At 35.3% G+C, this 25429-nt stretch overlaps 2 protein-coding genes across 2 annotated transcripts in view; both read left to right on the top strand.

Annotated features, from left to right (window-relative positions):
• Positions 1-9428: 9428 nt before the first annotated feature.
• LOC129220584 (uncharacterized) lies at positions 9429-13333 on the top strand. The gene is made up of 2 exons (XM_054855016.1): positions 9429-11106; positions 13020-13333. The coding sequence occupies exons 1-2, from the start codon at positions 9429-9431 to the stop codon at positions 13331-13333; spliced, it is 1992 nt and encodes a 663-aa protein (XP_054710991.1).
• Positions 13334-16170: 2837 nt separating this feature from the next.
• LOC129221627 (angiotensin-converting enzyme-like) overlaps positions 16171-25429 on the top strand; it is a 48475-nt gene continuing 39216 nt past the window's right edge. Inside the window, exons 1-3 of the mRNA XM_054856151.1 lie at positions 16171-16311; positions 19730-19967; positions 22707-22877. Coding sequence (XP_054712126.1) covers positions 19755-19967; positions 22707-22877 — 384 coding nt within the window. The 5' untranslated portion in view covers positions 16171-16311; positions 19730-19754. The remainder of the gene's footprint in view (positions 16312-19729; positions 19968-22706; positions 22878-25429) is intronic.

Below are 25429 nucleotides of genomic sequence, written 5' to 3'. Positions count from 1 at the left end.
TCATTTCAGGGAATAAACATCAAAATACATGGAAAATGCAATTACATTATATTTTAAAATCCGGAAAGAAGTGGGGAGAGGGAGTTTGAATGATAGGCCTGTATTTGTATCCGTTATTTATTTATTATTATGCGGTAAAGGAGTTGGAGGCAGAGTTGTTCTGATTTGTAGCGACGACTTCATAATAAGCGTCGTCGCGTCGTCTGAAAAATATTTAATGCCAAAAGAGCGATTGCGGGCCAAACGGCCAAAACGCGACAACTTCCCAGCCAAACAAGTCGTCTGACCTGGGAAACATTGCGTCCCAAGCTTATTTCACTGAGACATTTGCTATGGCTCCCTCCATTAGTATTCCTTCTCAATGGATCTAACCATTTTTTAAATAATTTGTTTAAGTTTAATATTTTTAAAAAATTACTTAAATCGGTGCACTTTTATTATTTACGCTTCTGCCAATGACATCACAAATGATGAAATGCCATTCAGTGTTGCCATTCACAGAGCAAAATATTTAATTCGCATCTTGACTCACGTGTATTCTGCCGTGTGCAGGTAAACGGCAGTATTTGCAGAAATAAGTTTTCGGGATATTTGAAAAAATGTGTGTCGGATTCAATATTAACTATAGGAAATCTTGGAATTAGACGTTTTTTTCGCGCATTTTTAAGCGGAAACCAAAAAGGCGAGCTTGTACCATGAAGCTGACGCACAATAGATGACAAAAATGCAAAAAAATGAAAAATGAAAAATTTGCAGTTACTGCCCTTTACCTGCACACGGCAGTATTGGCAACGATATGGTTGATGCAAGCGTAGAGTGCAATGTTTGATTCGCTTTTTGATTATCATAACGTAGAAACGCGATAGAAAGAGCATCATTTTTGACGTCATCAAGACCACGCCTTGTTTGAAAAATCGGACATTTCAAAAAATTAATTAAAAAATGAATGTTCGAAAAATGAAAGTATTTCTTGGGACCTTGGTTTTTTTTTTTTGCTTATTCTATCAATTTCAATGACAAAAAGTACTACTTTGACTGAAGGAAACAACCCCATTGTGAAATTGCTTTTATTGATTTGCAGGGTTTTTTTTTTTTTTTTTTTTTGAGCAATCACGATTGTTTATTGCTTTTATTTGACAGTTTTGAGGTCCTATCATTTTATTTTCCCGCCAGCACCCTCTGCAGCATCACCGTCGATCGGTAGCCTCACGATGCTGCTCCTCTAGCGAAAACCGTCAATACTTACACGCTTACATACACGCACGTACACACACGCACACATACATACACCTACACATACAGAAAACTACCCACACACTCATTCTTGCACACAGACACAAACACATATGCCTACACACACATACACATTCCCCCCCCCCCCAAACACACAAACACTCATACACACAACTACCCACACACTCATTCCTGCTCACAGACATAAACACACATGCCTACACACACATACACATACCCCCCACACACAAACAGACTTGCCCCCCCCCACACACACACATAATCACACACGACTACATACACACACACACACTCGTGATTGCGAAAACAATAATTTGAATTCAAGAGGTCAAAATTCAGATTTTTAATTTTTTTTTTCATCAATAGTTAACTGACTGCCAAGATTTTTTTTTTTTTTTTTCAACTGGATAAAATCTTACAAATCGCAAGAATGAGGCAAAATTCATAGACTAATAAGAAGAGTAATCTATCTATATATATATAAAATTGGACTTTGGTAAATTTGTTCCCTAAGATCTCAGAAACTACCCGGCAGATTTGGCTGAAACTTTCACCGTTTGTTCTTTTTGGTACTGGGGAGGTTTGTAGACCAGTTCGGTAAAAATCCGATTGATAGTTCCTTTTTTATTCTAATTTGTCCAAATTTTCGCATAAATGCCCCAATATGACGGTGACAAAATACGTGCACATATTAAAATTATGTGTCCATCGAAAGCGCTTATTTTTCTGCTGAAGATGGCATCTGTTAGAAAGTTCTAAGTTGGATGAAAAACGAGTTATGAGCTTTTTTTGTTCCATGTTCGAAGGCTTTCCTCAATCCAATTCATTATTTAGTGTATCATCTCAACTCCCAGTTCATAGTTAGAATTGTTGAATGTTTTTGTGTTTCGTCTGACTGTTTGAGGCTTTTCTCAAGTCAAATCTTAAAGTAACGTTTTTTCTCCAAGATTGGCTAATAATAACTAGATTTGGTTGATTATTTTCCATTTAAACGGAACTTTAGTGTAATTAATGTTTTTTTTATTATTATTTGTGCTGATTGGACTTTTTAATCATCATCCAATCTAACAGCAGAAACCTCGCCAAAATTTATGCAGAAAGATTTCAGTAGCGGATGCATTTGGCAGTTTTTTCAACTGTCGCGGTTTTTGAAGTCAAAGACTATGTAATAATGTTTGTCAGCTTTCACCATGTAAAAAAATATCGTCAATCAAAGAATCTTTAAAAACTTTTTTGATAGGTAAAAAAATCCAGCAACTAAATTAGGCAAATCCATAAACAGCACAAAAACTTCCATTAATGTGACTTTGTGAACAAATTCAAACCAACTCCAAATTTTACTACTTATTTTGGAAACATTTCGGATGAAATTGTTTAGCGCCATTTTATGGTGACCAAAAGTATCTTAGCATATGGATAAGAGATCTTAGCAATATCGCTTTAACAAAAATTAGTAACATACCGTTTTACAAAGTAAGGAGGGGGAGCATTATTCAAGGTATCCCAAAACGATTCCCGCAAATTCGGTAACATTTTAAATCGCACCAAGAACCCACAATAATTGAAATTTTCCAAAATAACTAAAGCAAGTTTAAGGGGATCACGGGCACGCGGCTACATTTTTTTAAACAGTTCGTTCTTCAATAGACATACAGAGAAGGTAAGACTCCATGTAAAAAAAATATATTAACTGATAAATCTTTTTAAACATGTGAAGTTTAATTTCATATTTCGGAAATTTTTCAAATTTGTATACGCTTAAATTTTGTGTTTTCGTTTCTAAATGAATACTATTTTGCTCTTTTTCCTTCTGCTACTTTAGTTTTATGAGTAAGGAAGAAGCTAGATTTTAAATCACGTCAAAAAGGTGTGTTTTAAGTTCTTTCACTTAAAACAGAAAACAAATGCAAGCAACGATTGTTTCTCATAAATATTGCTAACCCAGGCAACGCCGGGTATTTTTGCTAGTCTATATCTATATATATAAAAATGGACTTTGGTAAATTTGTTCCCTAAGATCTCAGAAACTACCCGGCAGATTTGGCTGAAACTTTCACCGTTTGTTCTTTTTGGTAATGGGGAGGTTTGTAGACCAGTTCGATAAAAATCCGATTGATAGTTACTTTTTTATTCTAATTTGTCCAAATTTTCGCATAAATGCCCCAATATGAAGGTTAAAAAATACGTGTACATATTAAAACTATGTGTCCATCGAAAGCGCTTATTTTTCTGCTGAAGATGGCATCTGTTAAAAAGTTCTAAGTTGTATGAAAAACGAGTTATGGGCTTTTTTCGTTCCATGTTCGAAGGCTTTCCTCAACCCAATTCATTATTTAGTGTATCAACTCAACTCCCAGTTCATAGTTAGAATTGTTGAATGTTTTTGTGTTTCGTCTGACTGTTGGAGGCTTTTTTCAAGGCAAATCTTAAAGTAACGTTTTTTCCCCCAAGATTGGCTAAAAATAAATGGATTTGGCTGATCATTTTCCATTTAAACGGAACTTAAATGTAATTAACAATTTATTTTATTATTATTATTTATGCGGATTGGACACTTACTCACTATCCAATCAATCAGCAGAAATACCGCCAAAATTTTTGCAGAAAAATTCAGTAGCTGATGCATTTGGTAGTTTTTTCAACTGTCGCTGTTTTTAAAGACAAAGACTACGTAATGATGTTTCTCAGCTTACACCATGTAAACAAAATATCGCCAATCAAAGAATCTTTAAAAAAAACTTTTTTTACTGTGTAAAATAATCCAGCAACTAAATAAGGCAAATCCATAAAGAGCAAAAACACTTCCATAAATTTTTATTTTTTGCACAATTTCAAACAATCGCCAAATTTTACTACTTATTTTGGAAACATTTCGGATGAAACCATTTAGTGCCATTTTATTTTGAGCAACTCAGCATCTGGCGACAATATTTCTATAATAAAAATTAGTAAGAGGGGGGAGTATTATCGAAGGTGTCCCAAAATGATTCTCGCAAATTCGGTAACATTTTAAACCGCACTAAGTGCCCACAATAATTGAAATTTCCCACTAAAGAAAGTGTAAAGGGAACACGGGCGGCTACATTTTTTAAAACAGTTCGTACATCAATAGCCATACAGAGAAGGTTTTAGATGTTAAAAAAAAAGTACTAACAGATGACTTTTTAAACATGTAAAGTTTAATTTCATATTTCGGAAATTCTTCAAATTTGTATACGCTTAGATGTCGTGCTTTCGTTTCTAAATGAATACTATTTTGTTCTTTATACTTATTGCTATTTTAGTTTTATGAGTAAGGAAGAAGCTCGATTTTTAATCACGTCAAAAAGGTTTGTTTCGAATTCTTTCGCTTTAAACAGAAAACAAGGGTAAGTCACGATTGTTTCTCATTACTATTACTGACCCGGGCAACGCCGGGTATTTTTGCTAGTATTATATAAAAATGGAGTTTGGTAAATTTGTTCCCTAAGATCTCAGAAACTACCCGGCAGATTTGGCTGAAATTTTCACCGTTTGTTCAGTTTGGTACTGGGAAGGTTTATAGACCAGTTCGAAAAAATCCGATCGACAGTTCCCTTTTTATTCCAATTTTAGTCCCAATTTTCGCATAAATGCCCCAATATGGGGGTGGAAAAAAAACGTGCACATATTAACATTATATGTCCATCGAAAGCGCCAATTTTTCTGCTGAAGATAGCATCTGTTCGAAGTTTCTAAATTGTATAAAAAACGAGTTATGAGCTTTTTTGTTCCCTGTTCCAAGGCTTTCATCAACCCAAGTCATTATTTAGTGTGTCATCTCAACTCCCAAGAATTGTTGTATTGATGAATATTTTTGCGTTTCGTCTGACTTTTTGAGGCTTTTCTCAAGTCAAATCTTAAAGTAACGTTTTTCCATAAGATTGGCTAAAAATAATTGAATTTGGCTGATCATTTTACTTTTAAACGGAACTTATGCAATTAATGGTTTATTATTATTATTTATGCTGATTGGACACTTGCTCACTATATCCAACCAACCAGCAGAAATATCGCCAGAATTTTTTCAGAAAGATTTCAGTAGCTGATGCATTTGGCAGTTTTTTCCACTGTCGCTGTTTTTGAGCCCAAAGACTACGTAATAATGTTTCTCAGCTTTCACCATATAAACAAAATATCGCCAATCAAAGATACTTAAAAAAAAAAAATACTGTGTAAAATAATTCAACAACTAAATTAGGCAAATCCATAAACCGCACAAAAACTTTCATTAATTTTTCTTTTTGCACGATTTCAAACAATCGCCAAATTTTACTACTTTTTTGAAAACATTTCGGATGAAACCGTTTAGCGCCATTTTATTTTGACCAAAAATATCTCAGCATCTGGCAACAATATTCTATAATAAAAATTAGTAAGGAGAGGGAGTATTATCGAAAGTGTTCCAAAATGATTCTCGCAAATTTGGTAAGATTTTAAACCGCACCAAATGCCCACAAAAATTGAAATTTCCCAAAATAACTAAAGCAAGTGTAAGGGGAACACGGGCGGCTACATTTTTTAAAACAGTTCGTGCATCAATAGCCGTACAGAGAAGGTTTTAGATTTTAAAAAAAAGTACTAACAGATAAATCTTTTTAAACATGTAAAGTTTAATTTCATATTTCGGAAATTCTTCTAATTTGCATATGCTTAAATGTCGTGCTTTCGTTTCTAATATTTTGTCTATTTTGTTCTTTATACTTATTGCTATTTTAGTTTAATGAGTAAGGAAGAAGCTCGATTTTTAATCACGTCAAAAAGGTTTGTTTTAAATTATTTCGCTTAAAACAGAAAACAAGAGCAAGTAACGATTGTTTCTCATAATTATTACTGACCCAGGCAACGCCGGGTATTTTTTCTAGTAAATATATAAGATAACTCTTATTATTAGTGTAAAATAAATTAATGACTAAAAATGGTACGAAGGTCACTATATTAAGCTGATGAGTAGACGACACATCAGCTTAAGATCAGTCATTTTGAATCGGTGCGCGTGTTTGAGTAGTTATCTACTCTGGCGAATTATCTTGTTTGATGATTTTTTCATTACTAGCAATTATTAGGGGCACGTGAATTTTTTATTAAATAACATTATTTTCGTCCAATTTGGAAAGAGCCGCTATATATATTGGCCGACGCATCAGCTGAAGTTCAACCATTTTGGATCGGAATTTTCATTGTTGCGGAGCTAGGATTGACACAGTAAAGCATCGGGTTTTGCTAAACTGGCCAAAAATAATACTTTAATTAATAAGCTATTCACGTGTCACTATATGCGTGTCGCTAATAATTGCTCGCAGTAAAAAATCACCAAACGCGATAACTTGGACGTCTGTCACCATAAAGCTTTTAAACGGCTGGACCGATTATGATCAAATTTTTTGTGTGTAATTAACTTGTGGCGAGCGTGGTTTCGAAGCGCGATGGATCGAATCGGAAAGTTTGTTAATTAATTAACTAGTTTAAACATTGGATGGTTATATCTTCCAAATGATTAATATTTATTTTAACCTATTGTTGAGCGAGAACTAAAATAAGTATTTAACCCGTAGCCAAAGGACAATAAGAAAGCCAGCTCTGCTCTTTGTAATGAAATTTCCTACTGTGATATGTCAATTGAGAATAGATAAAAAGTAGAGAGAGAAAGTAAAACCTTCATTTCTTGAAAGCAACGATTTTACGTCCCGAGATATATTTTAAAGTAAAGTATTAGAAGGTTCACGCAAAACGTGTGTTCTGTCGTCGCAGTTGAACAATATGATCGGATCGGTGCTTTAAGTTTTCCTAACTAAATGATCAGAAAGTACCGTACCTAGCAACATTTGTTTCTCGGCTGAAATCCATCTGAGTTTTGGCACAAATGTCAAGAATACTTTAAGGCTTATATAACTAATCAGTACATTATTAAAGGAAAAAGTGATGGAATTTAAAGACGAAACAAATTTTATTTTCGTCCAGATAAAAAATTACAACAGGGTAGTTCTGTACACAAAAGATCAGTGCGGTGGAAAATCTGTATCTTTGATGGAAGGAACAAATAGGCAATATATGAAGTTTTAAAAGTTTTCGTTCAAAAGATCGGACCGCTAATCGGTCGGAGTTAGCTTTACTCACTGATCGGCTGGATTACAGTAACGCTTGGCGACTTTGGCTATAAAAAAATAGAGTGGCGTGATCATTTGGTTACATTTTAAAGCTACTGTTAATATAATTTATTGTATTTTTTGTTTATTTGGCGAAATATTTCAAATTGCAAAGAATTGTTTTTCGCTTTTAAAGAGTGTTTAGTCATTTTAGTTGAAGAATGTGTTTATTTTACATCGCGGGGGGGGGGGGGGGGGAGAGGGAAATGAGTGATTTTCGCCTTATTCAGAGAACTGTTTTTACCTTTATCATTTTTTTTCAAACGATATCCTTTCGATTGTTGTATTCTTTTTCATATGGGGGATGTTGCAGCGGGATTTCCTGTTTGTTCTAAATGGGTAGTTAGTTTTTCACACTTAATATCTGAGGACGCTTTTTATCCTTTGAGTATGGCTGAAGGTACAAGCCATCAAGTACGTGAGAAAAAATAGTTCATAAAACAACTGTTCAGTAGGCATTAGATAAATCAAGTTGTAATTGTTTGGTACTTCCTCCAAAAAATGTTACCTCGTAAAAAGTTTAATTTTTTAATTGTTTTCTATGGCAACGGTTTTGATAATTGTTGTGTTCTTTCTTTTTTCTTCTTGAAAAAGTGTTGTTGCATCTAATGAAGTAGTGGCTTCATCGTTGTTTATTTTGAAGTAGTGGCTTCATATATATTATTAGAAGTTAATTAGGAGTAGTGGCTCCGACTAATAAAGTTTTTTGATTTAACTTTTATACAGTCCACATTGTGTTTTTTAAGTATATTCATTTCGAACCAGAACGTAACATAGAAATGGTCCTCCAGAGACCGGAGCTTTGAGTAATTAGCCGGTGAGTCATTTACAATTATTGTTCACTTTATTTCGTCAAACTATGAATGAATTGAAAATAAAATTATTTGTCGCCAAGGCGGCATTAAATCGCCATAATGAAAAAGTAGTGAATTCTGTTGAAAAAGCCGATTGGGTGAACTCAAGTTATTTGAAACCAAGACAAATCAATTATCGGTAGAGATAAATTCTATTTTTGATGCAATTTATGGAATGTGTAGCGAAACTGAAATAGAGGAATTTATGAATGAAAATTATTTACTGCAAGATATAATTGACGACCTTGCTTTAAAAATTAATCGCGCAAAAGATAGTGTGAATGTGAAAACCGAAAAACTTGTTCTAAAAGAAAATGGCGACAATTCCGCACAAGTTAAATTACCTGTTCTTTCTCTTCCCATTTTTTCGGGGAAAATTGAAGAGTGGTTAACTTTTAAGGATTTATTCACGACTAGTGTTCATGAAAATAAAAGCATTTCAGATGCAATGAAATTGCAATATTTGAAGGCTAGTTGTAAAGATGAAGCGTTAAGAATTATAAATTCTCTGCCGATTTTAAATGCAAACTATTCGGTTGCTTGGCAACTACTTGAAGATAGGTTTTCTGATAAGCGAGAACTAGTAAATGCACTTATTAGAAAATTGTTTAATTTACAAAGAATTAATGAATCGCCTCAGGCAATTCTTAATTTAATTGATTCAGCTAATGAATTTGTGAGCTCTTTGGCTGTTATAGGTCATAAAATTGAAGAATTTGCTGAAGTTATGGTTGTTTACGCATTAGTTGAAAAACTGGACAAAAATACGAGAAGTTGGTGGGAACGGGAATTAAAAAAAGATGAATTAGGTACCTTGGAGCAATTATTCTCATTTCTTCGTGTACAAGCTCGTACTTTACAGAACAGTAAAAATTCTTTTAACGAAAAAAAAAATTCTAATTGCAAAGTCAAATCTTTGTTGACTGAAGCAAAAGTAGATTGTACATTTTGTAAAGGTAATCATGCATTGGTGAAATGTTTTAAATTTAAAAATGTGCCTGTTCAGAAAAGAATTAATTTTGTCAAGTTTAATAATCTGTGTTTTTGTTGTCTTTCTTCCTCTCACCTGTTAAAATTCTGTAAATGTCCTCAAAAATGCAAAGAGTGCGGAAAATCGCATAATTCTATGCTGCATATTGATAGGGGTGATAAAGGTATGAGTGCAGTGAATTCGGACAATAAACAAATCTCTAGTACCCTCTCTATTGAAGCTGAATCTTTTACTCCAGGAAAAATGTGCAATTCTGATGAAAGTAAAAATAACGCTAGGCTTTCCGGTGAACTTCCTAGCATCTACACAGGTACTACTTCTCTTCAAGTGGAAGAAAGAGTATCTAGAGGTGAAAATAAAGAAGTATTAATATGTACAGTTCTTATCAAGGCTTTAGATTCTTCTGGGAGGTTTCAGTTATGTCGTGCCTTATTAGACCCTGGTAGTCAAGCTAATTTTATTACTGAAGATTGTGTTAATCGACTTGGATTAGGTAGAAAAAAGGCAAACATAGCGGTGTCATGTCTTGGCTCTACTGCCGCTCGTACTAATGGTCTTGTACACTTGGAGTTTTCTCCGCATTTCGATTCTAAGCCAAAGCTTAAAAGTTCAGCGTTTGTAATGAATAAAATTGTGGGAAATCTACCGCACACATCAATTGATGTTAGAATTCAAGAAGCCTTCAAGGATCTAGTACTCGCAGACCCCTCTTTTCATAAGTCAGCTCGAATTGACATTTTGCTTGGTATAGATATTTTCCTTCAAGTGTTAAAAGGTGAAATTAGCAACAGAGGTGATGGTTATCCCTCAGCAGTTCGTTCTTCTTTTGGCTGGATCATTTCAGGTTCTGTCAATTTATTTAGGGATAATGTTCCACTTGTGCTAAATAATATTGATATTGATACTAATGAACTTATTTCTAAGTTTTGGGAGTTGGACTCGGTGCCATCTGTTACTTTTCTATCAAGTGCTGAGAAGGTTTGTGAGGAACATTTCAAAAATACTCATTCTAGGGCTGAAGATGGAAAATACATAGTAAAACTGCCTTTCCACACCTCTCCAAAAGAATTAGGTGAATCTAGACAGCATGCTTTACGCAGGTTGAATGCAGTTGAACGTTCCTTAAGCTCAAACCCGGCAAAATATAAACAGTACCAGGATTTTATGAAGGAATATCTTGAACTGAAACACATGGAACCAGTTCCCGAAACTGATTATGCAAAGAGTGAAGCATATTACATTCCTCATTTTCCAGTTTTGAGAGAGTCTAGTACAACAACGAAATTGAGGGTGGTGTTTGATGCATCGTCCAAATCATCATCAGGATACTCCCTAAATGATCTATTGATGGTGGGCCCACGCTTGCAGTTGGAATTGTATCCCATTCTACTTCGATTCAGAACATTTCCAGTTGCAGTCTGTGCCGATGTGGAGAAAATGTTTCGACAAATAAGGGTACATCCTGAAGACGTAGATTGGCAGAGAATTTTGTGGAGAAGTAATTTAGAAGAACCGGTAAAAGAATACAGATTGCTCACGGTAACGTATGGAACTGCAAGTGCGCCATTTCTCTCCACGAGAACAATACATCAGCTTGCCTTAGACGAGAAGGATAGCTATCCCCTTGCTTCAAACGCTACATTGAATCATTTTTACGTTGATGACCTTTTAAGTGGTGCGTCATCGGAAGGAGAAGCATCTGAGCTTGTGAAGCAGTTAAAGACTATGATGGCAAAGGGAGGATTTAATCTTCGTAAGTGGAAATCTAATAACATCAACGTGATTAAAGAATTCCTAGATGAAGAAGAAGCTGCAAACTTGGAAACTGAAGTTAAGGTTCTTGGTATCCAGTGGTGTCCAAAAGCTGATTATTTTAGTTTTAGCATTGAGTCTGTGAAACAAAAGCTAGAATACTCCAAGAGGGAAATACTGTCTGAGATTTCCCATGTATTTGATCCTTTGGGATTGCTTTCCCCTTGTGTAGTGTTTATGAAAGTGTTACTTCAAGAATTGTGGAAGTATAAGCTTTCTTGGGATCAAATCATTCCCGAAGAATTAAATAGGAATGGGATATCATTTTGTGAAGAACTGCATCTCCTTGAACAAATGAAAATTCCAAGATTAGTTCTAATTTCTTCGCATGCAGATATAGAGTTGCACGCATTTTGTGATGCTTCAGAAAAAGCGTACTGTGCAGCAATTTATGTGAGATGTTTATTACCGAATTCGGATTTTCGTGTGTCTTTGCTTACTGCGAAAACAAGGGTAGCACCGTTGAAAACTCAGTCTCTGCCTCGTTTGGAACTGTGCTCAGCATTGTTGCTAGCTGATTTGTTAGCTGCTGTTTTGAAAAATATTCAAGTTCCAGTTCAGAATACTGTAGCATGGACTGATTCCAAAATAACTCTCGCATGGCTTGCAACTGAATCATATAAATGGCAAGCATTTGTTGCAAACAGAGTGTCTAAAACTCAGACAACCATCCCATCAGTCAAGTGGTTTCACGTCCCTGGAACTGAAAATCCATCGGATCTAGGAACTAGAGGTTTACTTCCGTCTCAATTAATCAGCAATGTCATGTGGTTACGAGGTTCAAACTGGTTAAGTCAACCTATGAGTAGTTTCATACAATTAGACGTTACAGAGACATATTCTCTTCCTGAATGTGCTATAGAAGAGAAGCAAAAAATCATTACGTGTGCATCTAAATTAAAATCTGTTCCTGAATTCGTGGCAAAAATATCTTCGTTTACAAAGTTGATACGTGTTTGTGCATGGGTTTTGAGATATTTGAACAATAGCTGTTCCAGTGGTACCAAAATCTCTGGTTGTTTGACATCCAAAGAACTTCATAACTCAGTGCTTTGTGTGGTGCGAACAATTCAAGAAAATGAGTTCACGTCCGAGAGAAAATCGCTAACTAAAGGAATGCCATTACCGCGTAATAGTAATTTGCTTCCTCTAAATGTGCTCCTTGACTCTGACGGCATTCTTCGTGTAGGAGGCAGACTTTCCAAACACCAACCTTATCGTACGATCAAAAGAATCCCATACTGTTACCGAAAAATCATAGCTTTACAGAGAAGGTCATAGATTACTATCACGCAACTTATATCCATGCTGGACCGCAGCAAACGTTGTCTTTAATAAGACAAAAATTCTGGTTTGTTGATGCTAGATCAGTTGTTAGAAAACAACTTAAGAAATGCTTCAAGTGCTTCAAGTTGAGTTTGAAATCGGTTCCTCAAGTTATGGGAGATCTTCTGGCGTCAAGAATTGAGCAAACTCGTCCCTTTGAAATTGTTGGAATTGATTTTGCTGGACCCTTTTACACAAAATGTGCTCATAAAAGATCAGTTACCAAGTTTAAGTCTTACATTTGTCTTTTCATTTGTTCAGCAACCAAGGCAGTACACATAGAACTTGTCTCAGAATTATCGATTGCTGCATTTCTAGCAACATTGCGCAGATTCATATCCAGAAGAGGATGTCCAAGAAAAATACTATCAGATAATGGATCAAATTTCAAAGGAACTTCAAGAGTTCTTAAAAGGTTAAACCAATTGTGCCGTGAAGCAGAAGTGCAAGATTTCAGTTCAATGAAAGGAATATAATGGTCCTTCATTCCTCCATATACACCTCATTTCGGAGGACTGTGGGAAGCTGCTATTAAAAGTACTAAACAATTGCTAGTGAAAGTGTCCGGTTCTGCGCTTCTCAACTTTGAGGAGTTTTACACGCTCCTTCTTCAAATAGAGGCCTGCCTCAACTCCAGACCTCTTACCGCATTATCATCCGACCCATCTGACCTCAGTGCCCTGACTCCAGCTCATTTTCTTGTTGGGGGTCCCATTCTCCAATTTTCTGAGCCAAGTACTTCATCTAGAGCTTCTTCTCGCTCTGAGAGATGGAAGCTCATTCAGACACTTCGCCTGGATTTCTGCAACCGCTGGTCAAGAGATTATCTTCATACTCTTCAACCTCGCTCCAAGTGGTGGAAGGTGCAGCCAAATTTGAAGGTTGGGGACATTGTTCTAGTTCACAGAGAAAATGCCGCGCCACTAGAGTGAACTCTAGGTCGGATTATTGAACTTTTTCCTGGAACTGATGGAAGCGTCCGAGTAGTGACTGTGTATACTAAATACGGACATTTTAAAAGAGGCATAAATAAGGTTTATTTACTTCTAATTTCAACTTAACTATTTATTTATTTAAATTTTCTTGTTGTAGTTTGTAATTCAGTTGTTGCCTTTTATTATTTCTAAAAAAAAATTATTGCATTAAAAAAAAAATATGTTGAAACCTAATGAGATTTCAAGGGGAGCGGTATGTTTGGTACTTCCTCCAAAAAATGTTACCTCGTAAAAAGTTTAATTTTTTAATTGTTTTCTATGGCAACGGTTTTGATAATTGTTGTGTTCTTTCTTTTTTCTTCTTGCAAAAGTGTTGTTGCATATAATGAAGTAGTGACTTCATCGTTGTTTATTTTGAAGTAGTGGCTTCATATATATTATTAGAAGTTAATTAGGAGTAGTGGCTCCGACTAATAAAGTTTTTTGATTTAACTTTTATACAGTCCACATTGTGTTTTTTAAGTATATTCATTTCGAACCAGAACGTAACAGTAATAAATACACGCATTCTGACACCAAGCAGCTTAAATCATTTTCTTTTTACTTATTTTTTTCACCAAAACCGTTCAAACACTTGATAGTTTATTGAAATTTTTTAACTTTTCAATTTACGAAGTTTGAACAGTACAACGTCTGTCGGGTTCTCTAAGACTAATTGTAAGGGATTTAGGTCCTCAGACAATGGGGTCGTTTCCTAAATTTTAAAAGTTTTTTTTTCTGAAAGAGCTTGCTTAAAAACATATATTCTGACCATTTCATAAAACAATTGACGGTTTTTCATTTAATACAAATTTTAATAGGTGCAATTTTATTTTTTACGCTTTCGCGTATGACATCACAAATGATGAACTGCCATTCACTGTTGCCATAAACCAGAGTGCACTATTTAATTGGCTTCCTTACTCACATGTATTGGCAACGATATGGCGTAGAGAGCAATATTTAATGCGCTTCTTGATTATCATAACGTGGAACCGCGGAAAACAGCAAGCCTAAACATTCAGCGCGCCACTTTAATACGCGGCAAAGCTCATCATTTGTGACGTCATAAAGAAAACGCCTTCTTTTAAAAATCGGAAATTTTAAAAAATTATTTAAAAAATAACTGTTGGGAAAATGAAAGTATTTTCTGGGTCCATGTTATTTATTTATTTTTTTATTTTTATTTGTTTATTTATTTATTTATTTATTTATTTATTTATTTTTTTTTTTATTTTTTTTTTTTTTTTGCTTATTCTATCAACTTCAGTGATTAAAAGTAGTACTTTTGACTGAAGAAAACAACCCTATTAAAGAATTTTTCAAGTTTTTCACTTTAACCGTAAGTATTTTCATTACTGGTGCCATTTTTATTAACACGCTTTTTTTTAGCTTCACCTGTATGTATGTATGTATCTTGTAACGGAATCTTGCTGCTGAAATTTCGCCCACTTCCTGCATCGGATACTTTTGAAATTTGGCACGCGACCTCAGACCCGATGACAATGCAATCTTCTATAATCAAATTAATTAATTAACTCTTTTAATTGTTAGTTTCCTCCAATTTTAATCAATATTTTGGCATAAATTCAACAATGTGAAAAAAGAAAAATTTAAAAAAATACATTAAAAAATGTTCGCAAAAATTATTTAAAAATATCTACAAAAACCTTTAATTTTTCTGCATCAGACAAAATTTGTTCCAATGATCCAAGGTAATTAGACCATGAAATATAATTGTTTTTAACTAATTTCATGCCAAAATTTAGGTGAGCCTTCAGTTGGAAATTCATTGCTGATCAGACCGTTGTTGAACAAAACTTTTATCCAAATGCATCTGAAATTTTCAAAGTAATATAAATATGATTTCCGCAAACATACATCGATGACTTACAGTAGCTTCCCATTGATGTGCCCTTGTCTTAACTTTAAGATATTACCTCGCACTCGTTTTTTAAATAGTTTCGTCAATTAAGTCCCAATCTAAGTCAAATTTTCATATACCGCACAAAAAAAAAACTTTGCCTGATAATTCTCCATCATAAGACTAAAAAACAGAAAAATGAAATAATAGTTTAAAAAACTAAAAAATACGCTTTCGTAGCAAAATGAACTAAAAAGTGAAAAATAATCTTTGGATGATTGTGTAGTTGACCAGTCACTTAATTTTAATGTAATACAAAAAAGCGTGGGGGAGGGGGGCTTCTTATCAGTTATCTTGAATTTCTTCCATTTGTTGTTCAAGCAAAAATGCAAATAGACAGCACCTTTTTTGTATTACATTAAACTTAAGTGATTGGTCAACTACTGTCATCCAAAGCTTATTTTTCACTTTTTAGTTCATTTTGCTACGAAAGCGTGTTTTTTAGTTTTTTAAACTATTATTTTTTCATTACTTGTTAGCATTAAATTATTTTTTGATATAAATATGCCCAAGTTTTTTCCTCCATAAATCACTTACACAAATGTGCAATGTGTTCCTCTTAAACTAGCACATTGTGCAAAATGTTCAATTTTAAATGATTAATGTTGGATCGTTTTGTTACCTGACTACATCTAAGGACTAAAATTGGAAGGAATTAATTTTTTTATTTTTCATTTAGCGGGACCGGGAGTCCAGACAGTCAACAAAGGGTGCAGACAAAAAAGGACAGATTAAGTGTCGAGCACCCATTCTTTCCTGGTATTCGAAAAATAATAGGATCGATAACGAAGCAAGGTCATGCTAATCGAGATTACTTTGTTTCGAAAACACTTTCAATTTCATATCATTATCTTGGCACCCTATGAAGAATGAACACAAAGGGATTTTCCGTTTTTGCGTGACTCCAGTGTAAAATAGCTAATTTATAAAGAATTATAAGACCGTTCCATTGACGAGAGGAATCTTTTAAGTAACAGGTTCATCAGAGTGGAGCATTTGGTGTATGAGAGGGGTGAGTATGTGTTCCATTTACTTTTTGAGGAGAGACTTAGGTCTTATTTATATCATATATTCACTTGCCATTAAAAAAAAAAAAAAAGATTTTGCTCGACTGATCGGTCTCTAACATAATATTCATCTATTACCTTTAATCGTAAAGAAACGTAACTCAGTGATTAAAGCTTGACTACGGAGAGATGGCGGATGATCCTGAAGCGGAAACACCATTTGTAGTATTTGTAATAAGTTGTTTGTTATTATATTGTAACTATAACCCTAACTCCAGTGGATTAATCCTAAACTCCAGTAAATAGCGTTCATTGTTGACGGCTTACCAGTAAAACAGTTAAGTTACCGATCGAGTTCAGCCTTGTCTCAGTAAAGCCTTTCCCTACATGTTAAACATTACCAAAACACATTATCAAATCATCATGGCGTGGCGCGAGTTTTATTGCTAAAACATGCAGATTACTCGATTATCGGCTATTATTTATATGAGGACAGATAGGATCAGCGTGAACGCACCTCTTACAACTCAGCGCTTTCTGGCTTATTCTACCTACAGTCAAACCCGCTTAATGGAATAGCCATTTTGCCACGAAAAAATATTCTAATATGAGGGATATTCCATTAACCGGGAGAAAAACAATACATTATATTGGTTTAGTACATTGAAAATGTATGATATTAAGTGGGATATTATTTTAACTGATATTCTAATAAGCGCGCTCGACTGTATTACAAATGATACAAATCATTTTTCCGGCTTCATGGTCATCCACCATCATCGTGGTCAAACTTTACCTCATAGCATTCTTCCGTGCCTGATCGATAATGTGTTGGGATCGCCAATCCTTCGAAAACCGATTCTTTAACTTCGGTTTACTATTTCTCACCGCTGTATTGATAACGTAACAAGTTCTACTCTGAAATCTGTTTTCTTGTTTTCTCTATTTGTATTACATTGTAATACTAGGTAAAATAGATTTCAACGTTCAACGATTCAACCTTCCTACGATTCAAACGTACTCTTATAGAAGCAACGTATAGTGCTTCTATAAGAGTACGTTTGTTCTAATGGAACATGGTTTTGAACGTATCGTGCAAAACAATAAGGTCTAATTGAAAAAGAATTTATACACAAGAATATTTGCTCACTCTAATACAGTTTACATAAAAGCAGATAATTGTTGGAGAAATACATCGTCTGTGCTCATTAACATTAACGTGCTCATTAACATTTTTAAGTTGAAACTAAATAGAACTGACAATGTGAATTTCTCAGTGTCACTTTTGTTCCTCCCTTGGTGACTTTTTACGGCAATATATATCATAAATTATAAAATTTTCAAATTGGGCCAACCTTTTCCTGGAACAAGGGGTGCAGTCCACTTTCGGTGGCTATCTGATTAAGCTGACTGCAACAATGATAAAAGCTCTGCCACAGATCTTCTGTGCATTTGACGGGCTGTCATCATTAAATTGCAATTTTCACCCCAAGAGCTTCGCATAAAATGGAATCAGACAACATAGGGGACGGCAAAAACGGGTTTGTGACTGATACAATATGGTCAATAGGTCTTTTGTCTTTCCTGAAATGAAAAACATTAAACATTGTTCAAGTTTGATAGGATTGCAGAATATTTCTAAACATGAAGAATGTTGGGTAAAAATCATTTAGTTTTGGCTTCTGCTCGATTTACTTTGCGACGTGCTTCATTTCCCATCTGTAGACCGAAAATAAACGGACTGACAAGGAGACCTTACGGTCTCGGAAATTCAGATCGAGATGAAATTCAACAGATTAGTAGCACCCTTTGAGAGTGTCCACACAGTAATGTAATAAAGCGCACTAGCTAGAACATTCCGAGAAAACAACGTCTAAAGTTTTGCGCGTAGCTTATATACTAGTAGAGATTTCTCTCCTGTAGCAACTCGGTGGCTTTGTGGTAAGCGTACTGGATTCCCTTGCAATCCGACTCGGGTTCGATACCTCTTGAAAAATTCTTCTTTTAACCAAAATGTACCTCACTTATTCAACCTTACGACGTCTATTTTTATACACAGGTAAAAAGTCTAATATAGTGTATACAAAATTGCACGTATCTCGTTGAAAATAGTAGAAAAATAAATTCCCGTGAAGACTAAAAATACCATCAATAGTCCACCATCAAATGTTATCGCCAATTAATAATAAAATGATTCGGTATACTTCCAAACTTTCTGACAAAAGAGGAATTTTAATGGATGTTAATAAAGTATGTTTTTTTTATGAATCTTACAAAAAAATTGCTCCTGTAAACAATATTCCTTTATACATTGCGCAAGATACCAAAACATTTTTTGTTTTCCGTGTTTTTGTGATAATTATCATCCAAGTGTATGTATACAAATAAATAATTGATAAATAAAAACTATAGTTTTAAATTTTTTACACAAATTAACAAGTTCTACCCTAATTTTGTTGCCGTGGTAATTTAAATTATAATTAATAATCGATTGCATTTATCTCTATTTTCTCGATTAAACATACATTTTGTTTTTAAAAGTAAAGTATTATCTTCAATTCAAATTTCAATTTGCTGTAAGAGTCACTTTATAAATTTACATCAAAAACATTCTTCAAGAGGTATCGAACCCGGATCGACAGCACGGGAATGTAGCTCGCTGATCACGCAGCCACACAGAGCTGTTTCTGGCGAGTAATCTCTACAAGTATATATAGGCTGCACATAAAACTTTACAGGCTGTTTTCTCAGAATATTCTGACTAGTGCACTTTATTACATTACTGTGTGAATATTCTCAAGGGGTACTACTAATCTGCTGAATTTCATCCCAATCTGAATTTCCGAGATCTTAAGGTCTCCTTGTGAGTGTTAAGGTTACTTTTAGGCACTCAAGTACTGGTCACAATCACGTGAACATCGCGCAAGCTAAGTGGTCTACCTTTCAGCCAATTTGGCTTTTCAAATGTTGATGGTAAATAGCACAATGTGAGGAACTTGAAGTAGAGAAGGTTGAGACTCGATGTAAGTATGAAAAGTATTTAATTTAGCATATTTCTTCCACAGATAACGAAGTAGTGTTTTGGCCTCTACACCAGTTCAAACAAAAGTCGTTAAAGGCCCCAAATGCTGACAGGATTTCCTCTCTCATTCTGACAGCCGATTTCTACTTTCGTGTCACGAAAAGCGCAATCTAGGTTTATACCCGGGCTGAGCTCTGTGATAACAACTCACTTAAATGACGGATCGAATTTTCCATACGTGACAACTATTTTTTGGGGCAAATCAAAGAAATTCGATTGTGAAATTGTAGCTTTTATCGCATAATTTAAGTTCTCCTGTCTACAATGGCATAGGAAAAATTTCAGCTTCGAGTTTTTATGCAACACTTCCCGTTAGTAGTGCTGTGTCCTACTTTTTTCAGCACGGAAAAAGTTCAAATAATCAGCATGGTTTCCATCACGTGCCTAATGATCCTGACGTCCGTCGTCACCACTTTGGCGCAGACGGAGCGCTACATCAGCGGCGACAACATGGACATGGAAGCAGCTCTGCAGTTCCTGATCGAGCATAACGAGCGAGCGGCGCAGACGTACAACAGAATGGGCAACGCCAGGTGGAACTACCAAACCAACCTCAATGAGGAGACCAAGGAAGAGATGGTAAGAGACCGGATAATTTTTTTTCTTTTTTTGGGATGGGGAGGGGGTGCAAAACTCCAAAAACACCGATCACCGTCCTAGAAGTAGCATTTTGATGTAGGTAGTCATTGACTGGACCGATTTTGATCAAATTTTTTGTGTGTAATTAACTTGTGGCAAGCATGGTTTCAAAGAGCGAAGGATCGAATCGGATACGTTTTTGTTAATTAATTAATTAATTGGATGGTTACATCTCCCAGATGATTAATATTGATTTTAACTTATTGTTGAGCGAGAACTGAAATAAATATTTAACCCGTTGCCAAAGGACAATAAGAAAGCCAGGTAATCTTTTTGTAATGAAATTTCCTACTGTGATATGTAAATTGAGAATAAATAAAACGTAGACAGAGAGAGTGAAGCCTTCATTTCTTGAAAGCAACGATTTTAGGTCCCGTAATGTATTTTAAAGTCCTATTCCTATTCCTATTCAGAGTCACAACTGACTACAACTGTATTTATGTCGAGGACTGCATGCTAAGTGCCTTGCCTCCCTTATTTTTTATACCGATAGATGGCAGCACCATCACCGGATCGAACAGTTAATTAGAATTTAGAACTAGTCCAGGAGCTAATAGCTACCTAGTACTAGCACCCCCAGAGGTATCGTTTCACTTGGAGGACATTGAGACCACGAGCATATTTATCGTCGCCCAGTCCCCTTTAATGACGACGGTGGGTCTTCGACCATCGAGGTTCGAACCCAGGACCCTCCGACCCCGAATCCGAAACGCTACCGATCGGGCTACCCCGGCCCCTATTTTAAAGTCAAGTACTGGAAGGTTCACGAAAAAGGCTGTTCTGTCGTCGTAGTTGAACCATGTGACCGGATCGGTGCTTTAGGTTTTCCTAAGGCACCTATATATACGAGCCGTCGTATCAGCTTAAGATTATCCATTTTGGATCGGAGCGCGTGCTTGAATAGTTGTCTTTTCTGATGAGTTATCGCGTTTGGTGATTGTTCACTGTGAACAATTATTAATGGCACACGTGAATTGTTTATTAAATAAGATATTATTTTCAGAAAATTTGGCGAAATCCGAAACTTTGCTGTGGTAACCCTAGCAGTGCAAAAATGAAAAATCCGATCCAAAATGGTTAAACTTAAGCCGATGCTTTCCTGGCGAAATGATCAGAAAGTGTCGTATCTAGCAACATTTGTTTTTCGGCAAATCCATCTGAGTTTTGGCACTAATGTCAAGAATACTTTAAGGATTATCAAACTAATCAGTACATTATTAAAGGAAAATATGATAGAATTTAAAGACGAAAAAAATTTTATTTTCGTCAAGATAAATTACAACAGGGTAGTCCTGTACACAAAAAATCAGTGCAGTGGAAGATCTTTATCTTTGGTGGAAAGAACAAATTAGACAATACATGAAGCTTTCACTCAAAAGATCGGACCGCTAATCGGTCGGAGTTGTCTTCGCTCACTGATCGACTGGATTACAGTAACGTGGTGGCTTGGCGATTTTGGCCATAAACAATAGAGTTGCGTGATCATTTGTTTACGTTTTGAAGCTACTGTTAATGTAATTCATTGTATTTTTTGTTGTTTTGGCGAAATATTTCAAATTGCAAAGAATTGTTTTTCGTTTTTAAAGAGTTTTCAGTCATTTTAGTTGAAGAATGCGTTCATTTTACATCGGGAGGGGGGATGAGTGATTTTCGCTTATTCAGAGAACTTTTTTTACCTTTATCTTTTTTTAAACGATATCCTTTCGATTGTTTTATTCTTTTTCATATGTGGGATGTTGCAGCGGGATTTCCCGTTTGTTCTTGACGGGTAGTTAGTTTTTTACACTTAATATCTGAGGACGCTTTTTACCCTTTGAGTATGGTTGAAGGAACAAACCATCAAGTACGGGTGAAAAAATAGTTAATAAAACAACTACTCAGTGGACATTAGATAAATCAAGTTGTAACAAATATACGCCAAGCAGCTTAAATCATTTTCTGTTAACTTATTTTTTTCAACAAAACGGTTCAAACACATGATAGTTTATTGAAATTTTTTACTTTTCAGTTTACAAAGTTTTAGCAGAACAACGTTTGTTGAGTCCTCTAGTATCATATAATAAAAGAGCAAACCCATCGGATGTGGAATTATGTTATCTGGCGCAACAAGCATTGGCTTTCTCCATTTATGAAATGCTATTTAATAAAAAAAAATGCTATTTGATGAAATTATGCAGCAAGCCTTCAGTGTTTTTCCTTTTAGATGATATCTTTTATTTCTTTGTTCTATATAAAATACATAAATAGTAGAAAGTATTAGATTCGCGAAAATTTTCGAATTTTGATGGATTTGCTCGTTTTGTGGCGCGCGTATGTGTGTGTATGTCTGTATGTGACCAACTTTCGTAGCCGCTCTAGAGCAAAAACTATTGCATGAAATCTAACGAAATTTTGTGCACATACATGTATGTGCCCCCCCCCCCCTTCGTGAATTCATGACCATTAGTTTTTGGCATCAATTTCACCAAATGTGGAGAAAGCAATCGGACGTTTTCTTCGTTTTGCGTGACTGCTAGATCTCAATAGGTAATGGCCTGAATCAAAAAAACAATTGGTTTACAGGTATACCCTAGAAGATACAGATAATGATTTTTTTTTTTAAATTATAGCTGATTGCATTTTTCTCATTCTCGGGTTCAACAGACATCTCTCCGTGACTGAATATTCGTTCCGTTTCAGTTGCGGATGACGGAGGTGAGGGCGGAGTTCGTCAAAGAGGCCTGGAAGAACGCCACCTCTTTCGCGTGGAAGGACTTGTTCGAGGGGGAGCAGCACGAGATCTTCTACAGGTGGTTCAAGAAGTTGTCCGTTCTGGGCTCACCCGCACTGCCCAAGGATCGACTAAGCGAGGTGAGTTCTTTCGAATTGATCGTCTGCAAGGGCAATACAATAGTGGCTCCTGAGAACTCGGAATAAATCATGAGCTAAATAGACCGGGTGAAATTTCAGCAAAATAAAGTTTGATTGTTTCAACCATATTATAAACTAGCTGCAATGCCCGGCTTTGCCCGGTCTAACTTGAAAATAAAAATTGTGTCACGTGACGTATATTCGTGGCGTAAAAAATAAATGAAAAAAGAAAAAAACATCATGATTTCCCTTCCAAACAATGACGACAGATAATAAAATACTTTTAAGAAATTAAATCCAGAAAGATGGAATTAAAATACGTAGCCATAGAAACACAAAATAAAATAAGTTTATGGAATTAAAATGCGAAAGAAAATGGTTCATAATTTGAATGGAATCGAGATTTCTTAAACTTGATTTAAAAAGGCTTGTAACTTTTTTTCTTTTCAAGATAAAAGCTTATTTTTTCGATCATAGGTCGAGTTAGATCGGGAGTAAAAAAGGGCGCTTTTTCCAATGGCGTCAAAAAGAAAGCTGTGGGACAATTCCGTCATTTTTTATTGATTTATTTAATGAAGAAAGTACTGCCTAAATTTCAGCTAAGCCTTAAAAAATTCGAGTTAAAAACGCAAATAACTCCTGCCGTAATAAAGTTCGAGCATTGAAACAAATTGCGTAGAACGCAGAAAATTCTACCCATTCTATCGATATGTAATATTAATATGTGCAAGTAATTTTTCACCCCCATATTTGAGAATTTATGTGAAAACTGGACGTAAATTGGAATTAAAAAAAGAACTATTCATTGAATTTTATTCGAACTGGTCTGCAAACCTTTTCAGGACTTAAAGGAACAAACTGTGAAAATTTCAGCGCAATCGACCTTGTAGTTCTCGAGTTTTGCGAGTTCAAACACACAGACGGTTTTTGGGGACTTCATTTTATACTATGTAGAGATATCCTTGGTTAAGATGCGGTGTGGTCCGAAAGTAGGCATACCCCCTCCCCCTTTATTTTTAATATTATGCCAGTTATGGCTGAATTTTTATTTTTAAAATATCATGAAGTCTTAAGAGTAATAAACATTGGTATGAACTCCGTCCGTGTCGTAAACAGGTGAATTCTGAGCCATGCACTCGTCGATGTTAAGTGACGAAACATCTCTGAATCCCTGAAGTTCCATAAAAAAATCTGAGAGAACAAGGTTCAGAATTAAATGTAACGACATGAATAGGATTTTAGCGATGTTAAAAACCGTATGTTGTAACCATTCAACAATAACTGACATAATATTGAAGACAAAAAAAGGGGGGATACGGTACACCCTCTTTCGTACCCTCTGTACTTATTTCTTTCGACGGTGTAAAAGATATTTTCTCTGTGTGTGTAAATATTAAGTGTCGGCTGCGAGTCCAAAAATATAGATTCATGGGAGCCAGGAATGTCAATATTAGGACCTCGTCGTCGGGATCTATCTGCGAAGGTAGGAAAAGCTAATGTTCAGCTGTAGAAAATAAAATAATACAAAGCGTAGCCAATTTTATCTATTCTCCCAGTTTGAAAACTAATTTTGCGAAAAAAAAAAAAAAAGTAACATCATTTAACTCTGTAAAACTTGCTTCTGTGTCAGTGGAGTATCGTTGCAGAGAAAACAATCTCTGAATCAAAGTGAAACAGTTATTTCCCCCAACAACTTTCGCCAACGACTCTCCCTTCAGATCAGCCGATTCCCTCTGATTTTAATTTTTCCTATTAAGGCAATTTCTTGCTGAAAGCTGCTCTGAAGTGCTCTTGGATTGTTGTATTTTGAAATTCTACTCTCGATGTGTCATAGGATGTGAAAATACTACTCCGTCATGTATCTTTGGTGCATCCCGTAAATTAGCTTGTTACATACACATTTTTACATATATTACACATTTTGCATGCTCGATCAAATAATGCCAATTTTGATGAAGCTCATTGTGCCCACCGGTGATCGTCATATACAGTGCCTAAAGAACTCACGCAATGACAAAGTTTTGAGCATACAGTTTGTTCTAATGGATAATAATCATTAAAAACACAAATGTTATGTTTTTGCAGTAAGTTACCGCCCTACGCCTGGGCTATGGCAGAAATACATGAAATACATCACCAGCTCATTTATTCCATCCGAGGACTGCAGTTTCGTGCTTTATAGCACTAAACTCCTATAAAGCACGAAACTGCAGTCCTCCGATGGAATAACTGAGCTGACGGTGTATTTATGTACAAATGTTATGGTAAAGCGACATTTTATGAATGGCAAAAGCAACCACATGTTACATCCAAGGTCGCACCTCAAAAGAAATTCGTGATCCTGTAGCAAACAACGATCCCCTCCCCCCCCCACCAACTCTCCCAAGAATTTTACAAACCGAAAAGCAAAGAATGATGATAAAGACCCAGACCGTATTTCAAAGAATTCTATCTATAACCATGAAGATGTGACACTGCTTTTGGTGAACAGCTGAACCTTTCCGCAAATTTCAAGCTTAAAACATAAAATATTATTTTATGAAATTAGCCGT

Source organism: Uloborus diversus, chromosome 4 (genome assembly GCF_026930045.1).
Source record: "Uloborus diversus isolate 005 chromosome 4, Udiv.v.3.1, whole genome shotgun sequence".
Taxonomy (NCBI): domain Eukaryota; kingdom Metazoa; phylum Arthropoda; class Arachnida; order Araneae; family Uloboridae; genus Uloborus; species Uloborus diversus.
Note: the sequence above shows the minus strand (reverse complement) of the source record. Positions and strands in the feature narration are given on the sequence as shown.

What these genes read in the sequence shown, in the direction of transcription:
- LOC129220584 (XM_054855016.1), top strand. Translation starts at nt 9,429, where the DNA reads ATGAGTGCAGTGAATTCGGACAATAAACAAATCTCTAGTACCCTCTCT. An exon ending in AACTGAAGTTAAGGTTCTTG is followed by an intron (nt 11,107 to 13,019) that starts GTATCCAGTGGT and finishes TTCTTCAAATAG; the next exon opens with AGGCCTGCCTCAACTCCAGA.